At 35.7% G+C, this 16,668-nt stretch overlaps 1 protein-coding gene across 7 annotated transcripts in view; it reads left to right on the top strand.

The window, feature by feature from the left end:
• FRY (FRY microtubule binding protein) overlaps nt 1-16,668 on the top strand; it is a 207,861-nt gene that overhangs the window by 108,059 nt on the left and 83,134 nt on the right. For all 7 annotated transcript variants that reach the window (XM_039386873.1, XM_027728918.2, XM_027728919.2 and 4 more), the window contains 7 exons: nt 321-422; nt 4,569-4,672; nt 5,137-5,245; nt 6,166-6,252; nt 8,042-8,213; nt 9,457-9,589; nt 13,846-13,953. In XM_039386873.1, coding sequence (XP_039242807.1) covers nt 321-422; nt 4,569-4,672; nt 5,137-5,245; nt 6,166-6,252; nt 8,042-8,213; nt 9,457-9,589; nt 13,846-13,953 — 815 coding nt within the window. The remainder of the gene's footprint in view (nt 1-320; nt 423-4,568; nt 4,673-5,136; nt 5,246-6,165; nt 6,253-8,041; nt 8,214-9,456; nt 9,590-13,845; nt 13,954-16,668) is intronic.

Raw genomic sequence — 16,668 nt, 5'->3', positions numbered from 1 at the left:
CCTTGAGAGGCTGTAAAATTGTGCCTTATCTTTGGATTTATTATACTACCATAAGTACACATTTGGTTGGTTTTAGTTCATCCATAAAACATATGTGTAGCTGTTTTAATAGAGAAGTTTCCTTCTCTTTTAAAAAAATAGCTTTTTAATAGAGAAGGTTCCTTTTAAATTGTGCTACTTACCAATGTGTTAATGTTGGGTAACTTGTATTGCACAAAATGGAGGAGTTAGAACTTCGGGTTTACAGTAGCTCTCATAAGTTACTTTTGTGTTGCGTAGACACGCAAATAACACTGTATTGACATCCATTTCCTGTTTAGGCTTTGTACCCTTTGGTAACATGCCTGCTTTGTGTCAGTCAGAAGCAGTTCTTTTTAAACAGATGGCATATTTTCCTCAACAACTGCCTATCCAATCTGAAGGTTAGTATCTTTTGGTTTTTAATATTGCATTAAAACTTCAGTATGCACTATTGATCTCTTGCAAATCCTTTTTAGGTAAATATGCTGAATTATTGCTATTACGTGATTCTATACATAATTTTATTCCTTACAGGACAAGTTTCTTAGCTGTTCAGATTTTTTCAATAGCAAAAAGATATTCTTGGGCCTAGTTTGAATTTCTATTATTTCTCTAACTCAAACTAAGCTCAAGTCAAACAGCAATGAAAACAGACAAGATTGCTGATGAAAGTTATTAGCTTGAGTGGCATACCTAAACTGAACCAATAGTAATTTTCTTTTTTTCACAAAAGCATTCAAAACAAAGAACTTATTACTTTTTCAAAATGGTATTACTTGTAGGACATTGATTCATTGCTGTTTCACTCTGTGAAGTTGCATTACAGAAACCCTAAACTATTTTGTGCAAAAACTCATGTCCCGTACCATGCTAAAAATGCATCTGTGTGGAAGGATGGCCCTGTTCTTACCTGAAAAGAGCAATATAAGAAGCATAGTGAAGTGGTTAGGTCAAATCAAGGGCCTCCAAACTTTTGACTTGTTGAACTAGTGGTTACGAGGGTTCTGCAAACAGCTCAGGTAGAACATGCAGCCACTTTCTCAGCTCAGAGTCAAATATCTGTTCTCCAAAAGTTGAATTCACAAGCTTTTCAGAAAGGTCTATATTACATCCTTTATTGCTGTTGCTTTCTTGCTGTACTTCCTCTCTGTCTTAATGAAACAATTTATATTGACTCTCTTCATATGGATCCAACTGTTAGAATAGCTCTTCAAAATGTTCAGTCTGCCTGAAGATTTCTTTCCACCTGTCCCTGAATTCCTTACTTTTGGTGAAGATGTATTAGAATCTTATTTGCAAATTGATTCAGAATAAACATGTTGTTATTGAAATTAATTTTGGGGGGTTTATGCAGTTGTAAAAGCTTCAGAAAAGGCAGCTACAGCTGTAAGATTTCTGAGGAGCCAGCTGGAAATATAGATTTTTCTGAAATTCAAGGAGATCCTGACAAATTATTGAAACAATTACCGAAAATATAAATAAAGTTGCTCCTACTTTACTGATTGGAAATAAAATTGGAATTTGTCTTGCAACATGTAATTCTTTGATATACTTCTATTTATACGGCTCATAGATTAATGTGGGGGCACATTCAATCTCTAGTTTGGGGAGAAGGTAAGGTAGCTGAATACGTGGCTAAATTAAGAAAATGGTTGGCCGCTCTTTCTCTGCATAAAGAGATCCCCCAGTCATTGAAGCAATCACTTCATCAGACAGTGAAGTTTGGCATCTCAAAACCCAAGCCAAACTCACATTGCTGGAGGAAGAGCTAGAAATACCTCTGTTAGAAGGACAGTTGTGCACACCAACACAATATATAGAACTTCATGATGTGTGGGCTGCCTCAAACTACATAATGTATCAGGTTTCTCAGGAGCCTCTACACTCCACAGAGCACAATCTCCTTCCCAAAATAAGGTCAAGCATACACTGGGAAAGATAGAAGTTTTATATTCTAATAATATTTCTGATTTTAATATAAACTAGCAAATCTCTGATTTTACAGAGATTTCTCTGTAAACTTTTCTCTTGAATTTATAAAGGAGATTTCTGCCGGAACATGGAAATATTTGACCATGGCCGCATTCTGGCCAAAGGACATTTCCTATTATACTGTTGAAAGTGGTGTAAAAGTTAATAAGTATCCCGTTTTTGAAATTGAATGTTTATTGTTAACTAAACTTTATTTGCAAAAAACTGTTCAAGACAAGAATTCTGTATAGGAGAGAGTCAAAGCTCTGTGTTTCATTTAGAAGCAAAATTGTTCAGAGGGAACAATAGTTCCTTGTCTCCAAACCTCCTGGGACAAGGAGAAAGCTTCAGTACAATTTCAGCCAAGAGTGCAGAACTTACTTTACAAAGAATGGGTCAAACAATGCCTATGTCAGGGATGAATCCATGGGTACCAAAACAATATCCCTTCGGTCTGAATGGGCCAGATTTAACATCATATTATTGGACAACAGAGGTGGATGAATTAAAGAAAATTGGCCTCACGCCTAGAACTCCAGTTGCTCCTCCGCCCATCACAGCAGAAGAGGCAGAAGCATTGAGAAAGAAATTTCTAGAAGAGCAACAGCAATGGATAAAAGCCAGCAGCACTTATCAGTCAAGAAAGAGAGCAGATCCTGGTAGAGCTCAGTCACCAAGTGCTACTGTGCTCAAAAGGCCTACCTCAGCTTTGACAAATTCTTCGGCACCAGCAGTGAGTTTGGCACTGCCAGCAGTGGTAAAGGAACCACATCCAATGCCAATCTGTCCTGTTGGGAAAGTGAAGAAGATGTCAGATACATTAGGCCAAATACTCCTAATAGGGTTACTGGCTGGGTTTTTCTTGTTGACAAAAATCTTGAAATATTAAAGAGACTGAATTGGTGGTGGACTTCACTTTGTTTTCCAAAGGGTGACACGCTGCATGCTCTCCAAAGTACTGGGAATTTCCAGAGTACCACTGTGAACTTGGAAAGATTTTGCTCATGGACATGCCCATGATTTCCCTGGATGTTTCTTGGACTTTTTATAATTCCTCTTAATCCTACTTCTTCTACGCCACTTACTGTTCCTGATGGAAAACTAGTCTACTATTTTTGGAAAACTCCAATGATAGTGGTCTCAGCCCTTTTCTCTTGCATCTCTTCTCAACTGCCGTCACAGCTGAACTATCTCATCGCAAGAATGTTTGGACATTTGCTAACAGAGATAACTTCCTCCTCTGCTACATAACCTCTTGTTACCTTATCTCAGTTAGCCACAGTCTGCTGTGTTCTTGAAAGCATTGGGGTAAAAATAAACTTTGATAAATGTACTTTACCACCTGTTGAAGAAATCAAATTTTTAGGTCTGAAGTTTACAAGGACTGACATGATTATACTTGATGAAAAATGGATTGAAAGGAAAGAGGTTAATAAAAAAATTGATTGTAACAGATGTTACAATTTGGATATTCTGCAAAGATTGATGAACCAAGTAAACTTCAGCATTCTTCTTACCACTTATTCTAATCATGTGTGACAACCATTGTATGCTGCTAAAATAAACAAAAATGATATTCAGTTTTCTGTCCACATAAAGCTTTATTGCATAAAATGTGTTGTCAAGGAGTTAAATGGGAATTGCAACCCAAGGAAAGTGTTTCTATTCCTAGACTTGTGACAGATGCCATGCTGAAAGTTGAAGTTATCTCCCATATCACTGGCAAATTGCCTTCCCTCAATTTTGCAGAACCCAGACCAATACACATTCAATAATTACTGACGGCATCATTTGCAGGTTCTTTGATCAAACCACAGTCTTTGATCTATGACTCAACATTTGTATGCAGACAGTATCTCAGATCTTTGCCATGGAGATTTGCACTGTGGGCCAGGCAAATCTTATCTCGGGTCAAAGTGTACTGAACTCCTTCAAAGTTTAACCCAGCAGATGGCCCAGCATGTGGGAGACCATCTGATTGGACTGCATAAACTTGTCACTACACAGAAAGCCCTTAAAACTGCCACAGAAACAGAAAATGGCATACGACCGAAAAAACCCAAAGATAAGTCTTGTACTAGTTCAGAAGTTTCCAAAATTAGATAATCCAATTCAGTCCAGCTGGTCCTAGATGCCATGTTAATTAGGCCAGCCTAAGCATCCTCAGATTTTTATCCTTTCACATTTGAATATGTATGGTACATTTCTTTATCTGCTGTGTTCTTCATGCCAGGTCTCCACTATAGGGCAACAGCTTTTGAATTGATGGAATCTAATGAATATGAGGTTTTCAGAGTCAAATTGAGGTGGGTTTCAAACTGAGATTTTAGATTGCAGCATGTGTCTAATTTAACTAACTTGATACTTGGGTTTTTCAACAACTTAAGTAGTAACAGGAAAAGTAGGTCAGATGCATAAGCATCCTGCAGCTACAGAAATGGAACACTGAGCAGCTGTTAGGGTGTATCTTTTTTGTAGTTTAATTATCAAAACTCTGAACCTTAACATCTGTTAAGTGTGGGACTTCCTTTCTAATCTGTTCCTGAAGTTTATTCTTATGTTATATATTTCTCTAGAACAAGGACCCCAAAATGGCTCGAGTTGCACTGGAATCTCTGTACAGACTACTGTGGGTTTACATGATCAGAATTAAATGTGAAAGCAACACAGCTACCCAAAGGTAAAATGCTTTATTTGTGATGAAAATCCCTTGTAGAGTGGATGTTGCCAGTGAAGAGATTTTATAGTTCTCCTGAATTCCTTTGAATTGAACCTATTTGTGTTGTGAAATGAGAAACTCGATTGTACACAACAAAATATTCCCTCTTGTGGCGCTGTCAGTTATTCTGCCACCTATTAAAATTACTGTATAAAGGGTTTCTGCTTTTAGAAAAACTAAAAATCAGTCTTTGCCTGGGGAAAGTTAAAAATATTTTTGTAGTGGCCATTGACTGATTATTGTTCCTTGTAATGTAGTAATGAAATAAAATAATGACATTGAATTTGTAGCAAAGGATCAGAACAAGATACTCCATTACATTTTCATTTCAAAGGAAATACTTTCTGGTCATTCTAAATGGAGTGTCATGGTAAGTGAAGGTCTGCAAGGTCCAGAAACGTCTAATTGTTTTTTTTCTTTTGCAGTCGACTTATTACTATTGTCACAACACTTTTCCCAAAAGGGTCCCGTGGTGTTGTGCCAAGAGATATGCCTCTAAACATTTTTGTGAAGATAATACAGTTTATTGCACAGGTATGGGAGAACCATTGCATATATCTTTCCATATATTGAACAACTTCTTTTCCCAGTAACAAATTAACAAATGATGACTGAATTTTCTAATTTTCTTCTAATGGCTGAATTTTTTGCAACACTGTTGTCAGTATCTTTCATCTAGGCAATGATGAAATTATAGACTGAGCTGGGGCAAACTTCTTTTGAACAGCAAGTTCTACTGAGAATAAATAAAAATCAGTTCACTTCAACTCAAATGTAATTTTTGTCAGTTTCTTTAATTTCCAGTAAGTCAGAAAATGCATTTGTTGACAGGCTCTGACTGTCAGTAAAGTTCAAAATAGTAAGCCATGTTTTATCTTGGTACCGAATCATTCCTACTGTATAGGACAATAAGTTGCACTGCTTTCCAAGCAGTAAGTCAGATGAAGTTCAGCATTTAGTTTTCATCGGTTCAGATGGGAATCGCTAAAATAAACTAACCTGTAGTGCTGGAAGCTTCATCTCTTTTATGACTAAGATTCAGAAAACATTCCCATTGAGCAGAGCACTTAAGCACATACTTAAAAGTCTCTGAATAGGAATGAATCAAACAGATGCTTAAAATCTTCCCTGAACTGTACCATCTGTGAACAAGTTCCTTTTATGTAAAATACTGTGTTAGTACCATAATTACCACAGCTTAAATGAAATAATTAAAAGCCTTATTTCTGAAATGGATAATTTCCTATTTAAATGCTAGAAATTTTTTACTTTGTCAACATAAAGCAGTGTTAAAAGCTTAGATCTGATAATATGTTCTACATACTTCTGATAATCTGTTTTTTCATATATTTAAATAAATCCTGATTAAACTGGCTTTCAGCATTCTTTTGCCTTAAATAAAATAAGTAGCAGAAGTGGGCAGCTAATGATTTGCAGTATTTTTACTGTTTTAGGAGCGTTTAGATTTTGCAATGAAAGAAATTATCTTTGACTTCCTTTGTGTTGGAAAACCAGCAAAAGCTTTCAGTCTCAACCCTGAGGTATGATGTACATCTGCTCTTTTTTCTTTTTCTGAGTTAATATGTATTGTGTTGTGCTACATGTACTTCCTGGTTCCATTCTAAGCATGCTTTCACCTTTGTCCATTTTTCAGGCCAAATCTTGAATTTGATTCATTGCTGAAATACATCTGTGGACTTTTACCTGTAAAATGTCACATTGTTTATGCCTATCCCATGTTTTCTCAGTGAAGAATATCAAATGTGAAGTAGAGCAACTGTATAAAAATATAAACAAATAAATAAATAAATAAACATATTGATGTCCATATCACTCTGCTGCTATTACATACAATGGCTTAAACTATTTCAATATAACAGTAATTTTTCTGTAAGAATTCCAATGTTTTTCAAAACAGTTTTACTGAAAAAGAGTACATGGTGCAAGAAGAATTGAAGATGACAAAAAAAGAAAACATTCTAATAAAGTTTACCACTCTGGCCAGGAAAGCTCCACTGGAGCTGGTGTCATGAGTCAGCTTCCTAGTGCTTTTCCTAGAGAAAGTAAACAGAAATTTGAAAAACTTAAAAAAAAAATATATATATAAATAAATAATAAAAGAATTAAAAATTCTCTTAAAAATAATGCATTTACTTAAAATTTTGAAAATATTTCATTTGAAAATTAGGAATAAACACATGAAAAATAAAAATAATTTGTGATCATCTCATAACACATGTCAGTATTAATCTTGCAATATTAAACAGTCATATCTATTCACTAAGGTGTTAAAATAGAATGAGTTACCTTACCAAAATTATATTTGATACAAAAAATGTGGAAAAGTAGATTAAACCTTTCACTGTCAAAAGCAGCAAAAGTGAAAAACAGGCTTTACTTTGAGCACAGCTTTCATCTTTCCGCAGTAGAATAGACAAAAATGAAACAGAATTTTTGAGCAGGTAGTACCCGCCATGCTCTGAATCAGTCACCTGCATTATTGACTGAGGAGGGTCCTGCAAAGGACATTGTGTGCTAGCATTGCATATACTCAAGCTGATAGGGGGTGGACATAGTCCTTAGCTCCTTCATGAATCAACATCTGAAATTTTACTTTTTCTCAACAACATTGTAAATCTGAAAATAGTGAAACTATAGAGCCACTTTTTATGTACGTTGATTTTAGCATTCTTCAAAAAAAAGCCCATAATTTATGTAAACATGTCTCTGGGAGACTGTCAGTAGAACAGCCTTTGAGTTTTTGGAACATATTCCTGAAAAATGGAAAACATTCTGTCTTTTAGTCATTGCAATGCAAAGCCTGAAAGTTTTCCTCTGGTGAATTCCCAGAAGGCATTCAGGTCACTTAGACTCATCTTACTGATGTTTTCGCGTTGTAGTTTGACACTGAGCATCATTACAGACTTTTCTCTCAGTATGATCAACCCAGAGGCCTTTCAAGACAATTACTGATCTTTTTTCATAGTGGACCACGTAGGACATTGTGTTTAACTGAAGGTCCACTTACAGCGCATTACTAAATCTCAGATCATATTCGTGTGTTTTATCCTGAAGATAAAAACATAATGTACTAATGCAAATAGTTAGAAATAAAGTTCTAAGAGGGGAGAGCACTACTCATAGTGGAGATATGAATTCACTATGTATTTCATGGGCATTTTTTGTGAAGTATATTAGACTAGGTAATGTAGTGAAGATACAGAAAAAAAATGCTGGCAAGTGCATACTCAAAATTTCAAAGTGAATGAAGAATATGAATAGAATGTGATTATTTGATTATGATACTCATCCATCTTCTGAACTTTACAGAGAATGAATATCGGTCTGAGAGCTTTCTTGGTGATTGCTGATAGCTTGCAGCAAAAAGATGGTGAACCTCCAATGCCAGTGACTGGAGCTGTCCTTCCCTCCGGAAACACTCTCAGAGTGAAGAAAACATACTTGAGCAAAACTCTTACAGAGGAAGAAGCTAAAATGATAGGTCAGTAAGATAATGGACAAAGTAGAAACTTGGATGAGAATGGATGTGAAAAAGTCTTCAGCGCTTGAGCAGAATAGTTTATTATTTTTAAGTATTCCATTGATTTCTTTATTGTAAGCATTTATTTTATTGTGCCTTCTATTGAAATGTATGGTTTAGTTTGACAAATGCTGCTCTTCTTAAATTTTTCTGAAAAGTCCTCAGTCATGCTCCACAAGTGGTAGCAATGCGGTGTTCTGGGATGGATTAAATACACAGATAGTTAAGGATTAGCTTCTTTCATCGTTGAATTGTAGGGGACGCAAAGTCCTTATATAATAAGGAAAAACAGCTCCTCGTGAGGTGGTGAGACAAAGAGCCTTTATTTTAAAATCCGCGCTGTTTTATCCTTTAACACCATGTGACTTCTTGACCAATGAGGTTACCTATGTCGGCGCATGCTCCCCTGGGCTCCTCTGCCCCGGCACATACCCTGTGCCTTGGACACGCCTCCCACATTTGTTTATTCGTGGATATTCATCCTGTTAGAAACAGTGCCTGTGCTCAGAAAATGTACCAGCTTTGAAAACCGTTAAAGATTCCCTTGATATCCTCATTTTACATGCAGTATCTCACGCAAAGTGAAACTTTCAAAAGGGCAAAACTTTTAAATTCAAAATAAAGTTGTACTGAAGTGCCTAAGTTATTAGCACTGTTATCTGAGCTTCCTTCGTAGGCAATGTGTAGAGGGAACCCTGTTCTGTAGGAGAAGAGCCTCTGTATCATGCCCTGTTTCTGTTGTCAAAAAACACAATTTGGCTGCTCAACTTCACACTTCATTAAGTCCCCAAAATTATGTGAATGAAACCAAGTCTAAACAAGTGGCAAAGACCTGTGTTGTACTGTGCTAGATTATTGTAGTAATATCAAGAAATAAGCAATGTAAGACCCACTGCTGTTGAAATGCGCAACGTAGTATTTGATAACAAATGTTTGCACTGTTAAATTCTTAGTTTGTATCAGCCATTTTTTGCTGTTTATGATACAATATTCTAGTTTCCATGTATAATACGTAAGCATTCCTTTTGGAGCAGGCAACATATTCTGTGTTTGAATCAGAATATAATTCCTAGTGGAATATGCTATCTCATGAGGAAAACATTGATCTTACTTCATGCAGCACAGCATGAGTAAGCAGCTTTGTTTTTTGAAATACATGTACCTATAAATATCCCAAATTATACAAAAATGCATATAATTTCAGGTATGTCATTATATTATTCTCAAGTAAGGAAAGCCGTGGACAACATACTCAGACACCTTGACAAGGAAGTGGGTCGGTGCATGATGCTCACCAACATACAGATGCTTAACAAAGAACCTGAAGACATGATTACGTGAGTGCTAAGGAACAGTAAATCCTATGAACTATTGAGATGTAATTTTGGAACTTTATTGCTGTCTATCATGAGTCATCAGAGAATAAGCAAGAAACTGGAACATTTAGCTTAGTTAGTGTGTACTTTGAAAAAGTGTTTATGACAAGTTGATTGTGCTTCTTTGCCTGTTGCAATGTTTGGAATTGAACAGATGTTCTTGATGTAGGCAAAATAATGTGTGAGTCCTATGGCATGGTAGAAATTGAAAGCTCAAGTGGAAAACCTGGCAGTCTATGCTTCAGAACACTGTCTCAGGGTATATTTGCATCACTGAACTTCAAAATAAATGCAAAAAATTCCATAAATCCTTATTAATAATAATCTTTCAAAATTCCCATTATTATTCATACCTGTAATCAAAATCAAATCTTAATTAAAAGCCCAAGTAATTCTTTGAGAAGTCTTGGATTTAAGCAGTACCCCACTGGAATCAAACCAGTACGTTTCAAGCTGTTTTGAACAGCAGCATTTTACACCCTTATCTAAAATTGTTAATGAAGGAAGTTTCCTGGAGAGAGTTCTAGTGACACAGAGACATCATTTGACACGTGCAAAGCACAGATTGTAGAGTTCTCAACTGTGAGAAGACCCTGCAATGACAAGAACACTGGTCACTTTGAGATTGTTTTTTTATTTACTGCCAAAAAATCAACTTGTTAAGAATATTGGGAGTGATAGACAGACTGCAATGACTGGCCAAATTCAACTACCTCTTAGAACTGATAGAGTCTTTGTGTTTTAATATCATTCCTCTGCCCTTGTTTTTTGCAGTGACTTTAGATGAGGCTGTAAGCTGTGTTACCAGTGTAGTCTTATTTATTTATAGTCAATGCTAATATTACTATCCAATAATATTTCATATTTTTCTTATAGTCCTACCCCGCATCCTTTTCAGTACTCACAGCCAGTTTTCATAACCATTTCAGGTATCCAGGCTTTTGTGGCAGAGAAAGTGAGTTTTGAAACTCACATTTTATTCTCAAAAGATAATTGCATAGTAAAACCTTGAGCACTTAGATAAGAAGTCTGCTTAACCTTAGCTATAAATATGCTTTTGATGGTTTCTCAGCATCACCAAAGTACTGTTTATTTTTAGAGTCAGTGAACAAATAAATTTAAAAGAGTTTTAAATTTCAGAAAGTCTTATGGTTTGGTAGTAACTATTGTCAGAAATATAAAGGTTGGAAGATCTATATGTGTAAGTTTCTGTATTTTGTGTTGTACTTTATATCCAGATGATCTCTGATTTAATATATACATTTGAAAGGCAAACCACATTATAACACATTTTTACTTGTTCTTCCAAGGAAAAAAATATCTGAGATGCTTAATTATCAGTCAATCTAAAATTATGTGAACTCACAAGAACATCATTAGCTGTTACTATCAGCATTTAAAATGATTCTTTCAAAACCTGTATTGTGGATACGTGGAAAAGCCAACATATTGTTTTTGTGTAATTGCTTACCATTTTATTCTCAGAACTCCGTGCTTCATTAGATTTACATATTTATTTTGAATTCTTATGGGCTTTAATTCACAGATACCACACTACATTTATGTACATTATAAAGTTACTGCTTTTGTCATTGTTACATATAGTTCATGTATAAACTGAATATCATAGTGGTATTTTTAATAACAAACAAAATAGGAATCAGAGGGAAGTAGCTAGGCAATTAATAGACATCACATTTTAAAATATACAGATCGTGGAATTTTCTTTGGCAGTGTTAGACTTGCTACCATATTTAATGACTGATCTTTTAAGCATTTATTGTTGAAATAATAAATGGAAAGTCTTACTAAAATCTTGAGTATGGAGCATCCTTTGCATCCTGCACTGGAATATGAATTTCAGTACTTGTTATAATTACTTTCCAACGTCTAGTCAGAATAGGACATCCATTTTTCTAATATACAAACCTGTCCTTGGAAGTACTTCAAAGGTTTTTGCTGACAATACCTGACTAAAATCCAGTACTGCTGGTATGGAAACACACGTGTCCAGGTGAGGACTGCTGTCACTGTGTTCATCCAGAGCTCGTCCTGTTGTATCCTCAGTCAGCCGGAGATGATGGCAGGGCTCTGTGAGACCCCCCTTGCCAGACACTTCGCATGCTGTGCCTGGTAGCTCAGATGATAAGCTGGGAACTTGAGCCTCAGATTTGGATCTTCCCCTGCCACTCTTTTGAGCAGCTGATAAGCCACAGAACACCCACAAATTTTGTATTTATAAATAATTACTTATTTGCCTTCAGAAGAGTTTCCTCTCAGACTATTATTTTACAAGTCTCCATTTGAAATGCACAAACTGTTTACCCTGGCTGGAGACTGATAGTAAGAAAACCCTGCAAAGTTCATTTTCCATTTCAAGTCAGCAAGGACTACTTGATTTGCCTGCAGATAAAACTACCAATGGCACTTTAATATTTACAACTATAAATATGTAGTTTTTGCACTAGTTATTAATCCAAATAGTATTTGCATTAACAATAGTAGTTGAAAGGGTTTTGTTTGTAACCAAATTCTCAGTGAGATGTTGTATTTTACTCTTTTTCCAGTCAGTTGCTGACACCTTTCAAGTTCTATCTGTTGGAATATAGATACAGTGAGACAGAGGTAATTCATTATGAAAATAGTTTCCCTAACTGTACAATTTAAGACAGTTGATTAAAACAATATCAACATTTTATTAATGTAGTATATATCCAAGCAGATAAGTCTATAGGGTGTTAAGAGACAGAATGGTATTCACTACAAAACTGTATTTAGTCTTTGAATTAAGTAAGTCTAATGTCAGTTTATGCCTTTTCAGTGCCCATTGTTTCAGTGAATGGTCAATGTTACTCCATAAATCTTATTTTAGACTGTATTGAATCCAGATTTTCTCTGTGACTGAACACAGAAGTAACGTATGCAAATGCAATGTCCTCTGTTGGATGGAGGAATAGAGTAGTTTAGTAATCAGGGCAGCGGACTGGTGTACAGGAAAACGAAGTTCATGTTTTGTTTTGTCGCTCTATTTCAGTGTGGTGTTATGGAGTTTACAATGCCTGGTGTCTCTCTTTTCACCCTCATCCTTTTCTAGTTTTATCAGAAGCATATTAAAAGAGGAACAGTCTTTCTCTGCCTGTTAATAGTATGATCCCTAAATAGGACCTTGCTGGTTTTGATCCCTCCAAAGCATATTACAGACTAATAAGTAATAATATTGTGGGAAAGACTGCACAGTTTGAAATGCTGTTACACTTTGGTAATTTCCTCTATGCTCCATGATCAAATAATAGATCATTGAGATAAAAATGAGCAAATAAAAAAATCCGTATTTTGGAGTCTATCTGAAGGACAAATTTGATCTGCATACTTACCCAAAAAGCGTAGGAAACTAGTCAGAAAACAACTGCGTCTGTTTTGAAAATAATCAACAGCTGAAACTTGAGCTACTTTTAGAAGACTTGTAGACTTCCAACCTAGTGTTTGGTTCATGCTGAACTTTAGGCTCAATGACTTTCCCAGGCTGTTAGGAAGCAGTTGAGCCATTCCACAGACTAGAACAGTCTTGGGGCAGCTAAAACATGTTTTAGCTGATAAGAGTTGCCAAAGGGCTGCTGTCTCTGGCAGTGATCAACAGAAACTCTCTGGCCATACCTACCTCTAAATTGTGTACCTTTTTCAGTGTAATAATGTATTGTGATGGTTTTCCATAGGTCTGTGCCCTATTGGGGGCAACTGTCTGGATCTTCAGTCATGTTATTTGAACTTGTTACATATCTGGTATTTGATTTATACAACCAGTGTAATACAGCTGCACTATGATGGAGAACACCCCAACTCTTTCCTCATTGCCTCATCCGAAGCTTTCATCGTATAAATGCTGATCTTGATGGAGGAATCTTCCTACATTATACTGCCATTCTTTATATATCTTCCAGTTCCTCTCAGAAAGAAACAAATGAATCATTAATAATTGATTTTTCAAGTACTGTATAGATACAATGCATGAAAAATGTCAAAATCAAAACCATTCATTCAAAAGAAAAATGTATTCTTGTTTCCTTCTTATTTCATTATAGTGTCTAGCTTTCCATCCAGATGTTCTTAGTAGGCCTCTGGAATTTCATTATGCCCAGTCCTTTTCTGATAAACTGGAGGTGTTTCATTTAACATAGTTCTTTCTTAAGATTAGTTAAAATTCCGTTTTAATTTTTCAGTGGTGAAAGAAAACCAAAAATCGATCTGTTCAGAACATGTGTTGCTGCTATTCCTCGATTGCTTCCTGATGGAATGTCAAAACTCGAGTTGATCGACTTGCTGGCAAGGTAAGCTGTTCAAGCATTAAGGGGAACGATATGAAAAACCAAGCCACAGAATTTATAAACTGTTTCTTAGACAAAACCATATGTTTGTAAAAAGTAAATAGCTCTTAATGAATAAGACATAGGAGTCCTAGCATGTTTTTACAATTTTTGTGTTTATATTATAGACTTCTATTTTTATAAAAGAGTCAGTATGTCATCCAAAACTCTTTTCCGTCAGTACATAGGTTACATGATATTCACTGTTCTTCATTGTAGTCACAATTTATTACCTTTTTCTAACCATCACAGCATTCTGATTAAGAAGAGAGAACATCTTTTCTTTTTAGTGGAAAAACATGGAGATACCTGTTTAGTTTTATGATCCCCCCATCTTTGGTAAAACAGATACCAGATGTGGTATCTTACAAAAAAAAGTTTTTAAATTATTATTATTATTATTATTATTATTATTATTATTATTATTAGACATAAAGAAAAAGATAAGTTTAAATATGATCTCCTTTCATTTAATTTGTGTAGATGGACTTCACGGAATAAGGTAGCCTACAACACGATTCCAGTTAGGTTTCAGGACATCAAATGAGTGACTTATGGCAAATAATTATGATAACAGGTACTGTCAGTCTGTTAAATTTCAGTTCAAGTATCCAAGACTCTGATACTTCAGTTCAAGTATCCAAGGTTCCAGCTTGTGTTATTTATGTAAGTGGATTGTGATATTAAATTGAACCATTAGACCTTTGCAGTATATTGCTCTCAGGTAACTGTGGCAAAGCAATCTTTGCCACCCTGTTCTTGCTTTTCTAACATCTGTGAGGAATGGCAGATGCGGGAGCCAGAGGGTTACATGCAAAAGGAGTTTTTTCTGCTCCTTGAGCAATCAACTCCCAGGGATGTGCTAAAGCAGTGAAACAATTAATTCTGCTAGTAGTAGAGAGCACAAATGGCCAAACAAGCCAAATCATCAGCCAATGGTAGCTGTGCTGCAGTGCAGCTTGATTTCCTTGTGTTTACATTGTTTGGTGTAAATCAGTTGGATGTTGTTTTAAATCATCACATTATCAAATTATATAGATACCATTTACACAGTTGCATCAATTCTGCTTAAGGGAAATTTAGAAGGACATGTTTTCCTTTAATCCGATATTTTAACTAGCGTTCTATCCTTATTAATGGCTTTAACTGAACTGGCAGAAAGCACATAACTATTCAGGTCACAGCTCTTCAATCTCAGAGAATTGTCCAGGTCAGACCTGTTACTTCTCTTAAGAAGGTTTGGAGACTAATGTGGATTTCGTTATAAATTAGTGCTCCCCCCTTAAGTCTCACAACTGTCAATATAACACTGGTCTTTATTCTCTCATCAAACTTCATGCAGAAAAGATCAGTCATGATTCTAAGCATTTCTTGGGTAGTTGTCGTGCTGGGACAATGCAAGCAGTAAGTTTGCTGAGTTATCTGCCTCTGTGAGAAGAAGTGAGACATCAAGAGAAACTGAGGAAAGCATCTCTAGAGCAACTTCAGAAGCAATTATGTGCTCAGCCTTTCCCTAACAAGGGGACCTTTGAGAGTCTTCTCCTCTTCTACATGTACTCATGCTACAACATCTTTGAGACATTGATACTGTTTTAAATCAGATTGTTATGTATAAGCAAGGGAAACACAATTTTGGTTAAATAAGTAGGTACATAATAGGTTGGAAAGCAATTAAAAATAGTTGATGATTCAGGAGTGGTGTTCACATAATTGAGTAAGGTCTCAGTATTGCTGAGCAGGATCAAAAACTGAACAGATACAAAGAAGCGAAGTTCTTATGAAAGGACAAACCTCATTCACATATATAAATAGGAATAAGTCTATAAGAGATTTGTAAAAGTTCTTCTGATCTAATGCCTATCAAGGATGCCTGATTTGGAGAACAGTGTACAAGCTGGGGCACTGTAGTTGAAGAAGAGACTGACCAGAGAATAAGGGGAAAAAAAGATCAGTGAGTTGAAAAAATTAGATCTGTTTAGCCTGGTACTCCATGAACTGAAAACTTGTCTATAAAAACATACCTTCAGAGAAGAAAGTAATAAAGTGTTTAAGGAATTAATACTTGGCCTAGTCTTAATGTAAGTCACCAGAATGCTCCAGCACCAGAGCTGTTTCTACATTTTATATACTGCCACATGTTTATTTGAGTCCAGACTGACTGCTTCTCCCAGTTATGAAAAAGTAGGCCCAGGAAGTAAGTCTTTGCTGTTCTAGAGAACACTGCATTACAATATTGTGTCTTTTCTGGGTCAGAGACTAAATTCAATGCAGGGATAAAAAACTTTGAAGAGGTGAGGTTTCAGTTCCTCTCTGTTTTTCAAAAGAACCTTAGAAACTGTTCTGCTAGTGGGACTGTGTTGTTGGGATTTAAAAGCTGTTAAATATTTTCTTTTCACTAAAGATAAAGTAACATCTTTGGGTTAATCCGTTCTTCTATTCACAGTTTGGTTTAAGTTTTTCATCCTTACAACACATGTGTCTTTTGGCAGTTTCCAGAAGGAGCAGTTAGACTTTCTTCCAGGACAGCTATATTCAAATTATAAACCATAGAGCAGATGTCAAGTATATACTGTATCTTTTGCCCTTTCACTGCCCACTGCAACCGTTCATTACAAACTCTCAAGTAGGTCTTAAATTTAACTGACTCAAGTGCAAACAAACAAACTTGTACTTGCTTCC

The sequence above is a fragment of the Pipra filicauda genome, unplaced genomic scaffold (genome assembly GCF_003945595.2).
Source record: "Pipra filicauda isolate LSUMZ 115617 unplaced genomic scaffold, ASM394559v2 scaffold50_size3627746_pilon, whole genome shotgun sequence".
Taxonomy (NCBI): Eukaryota; Metazoa; Chordata; class Aves; order Passeriformes; family Pipridae; genus Pipra; species Pipra filicauda.
The sequence above is the reverse complement of the archived record's forward strand: the minus strand, read 5'-3'. Positions and strand labels throughout refer to the sequence as shown.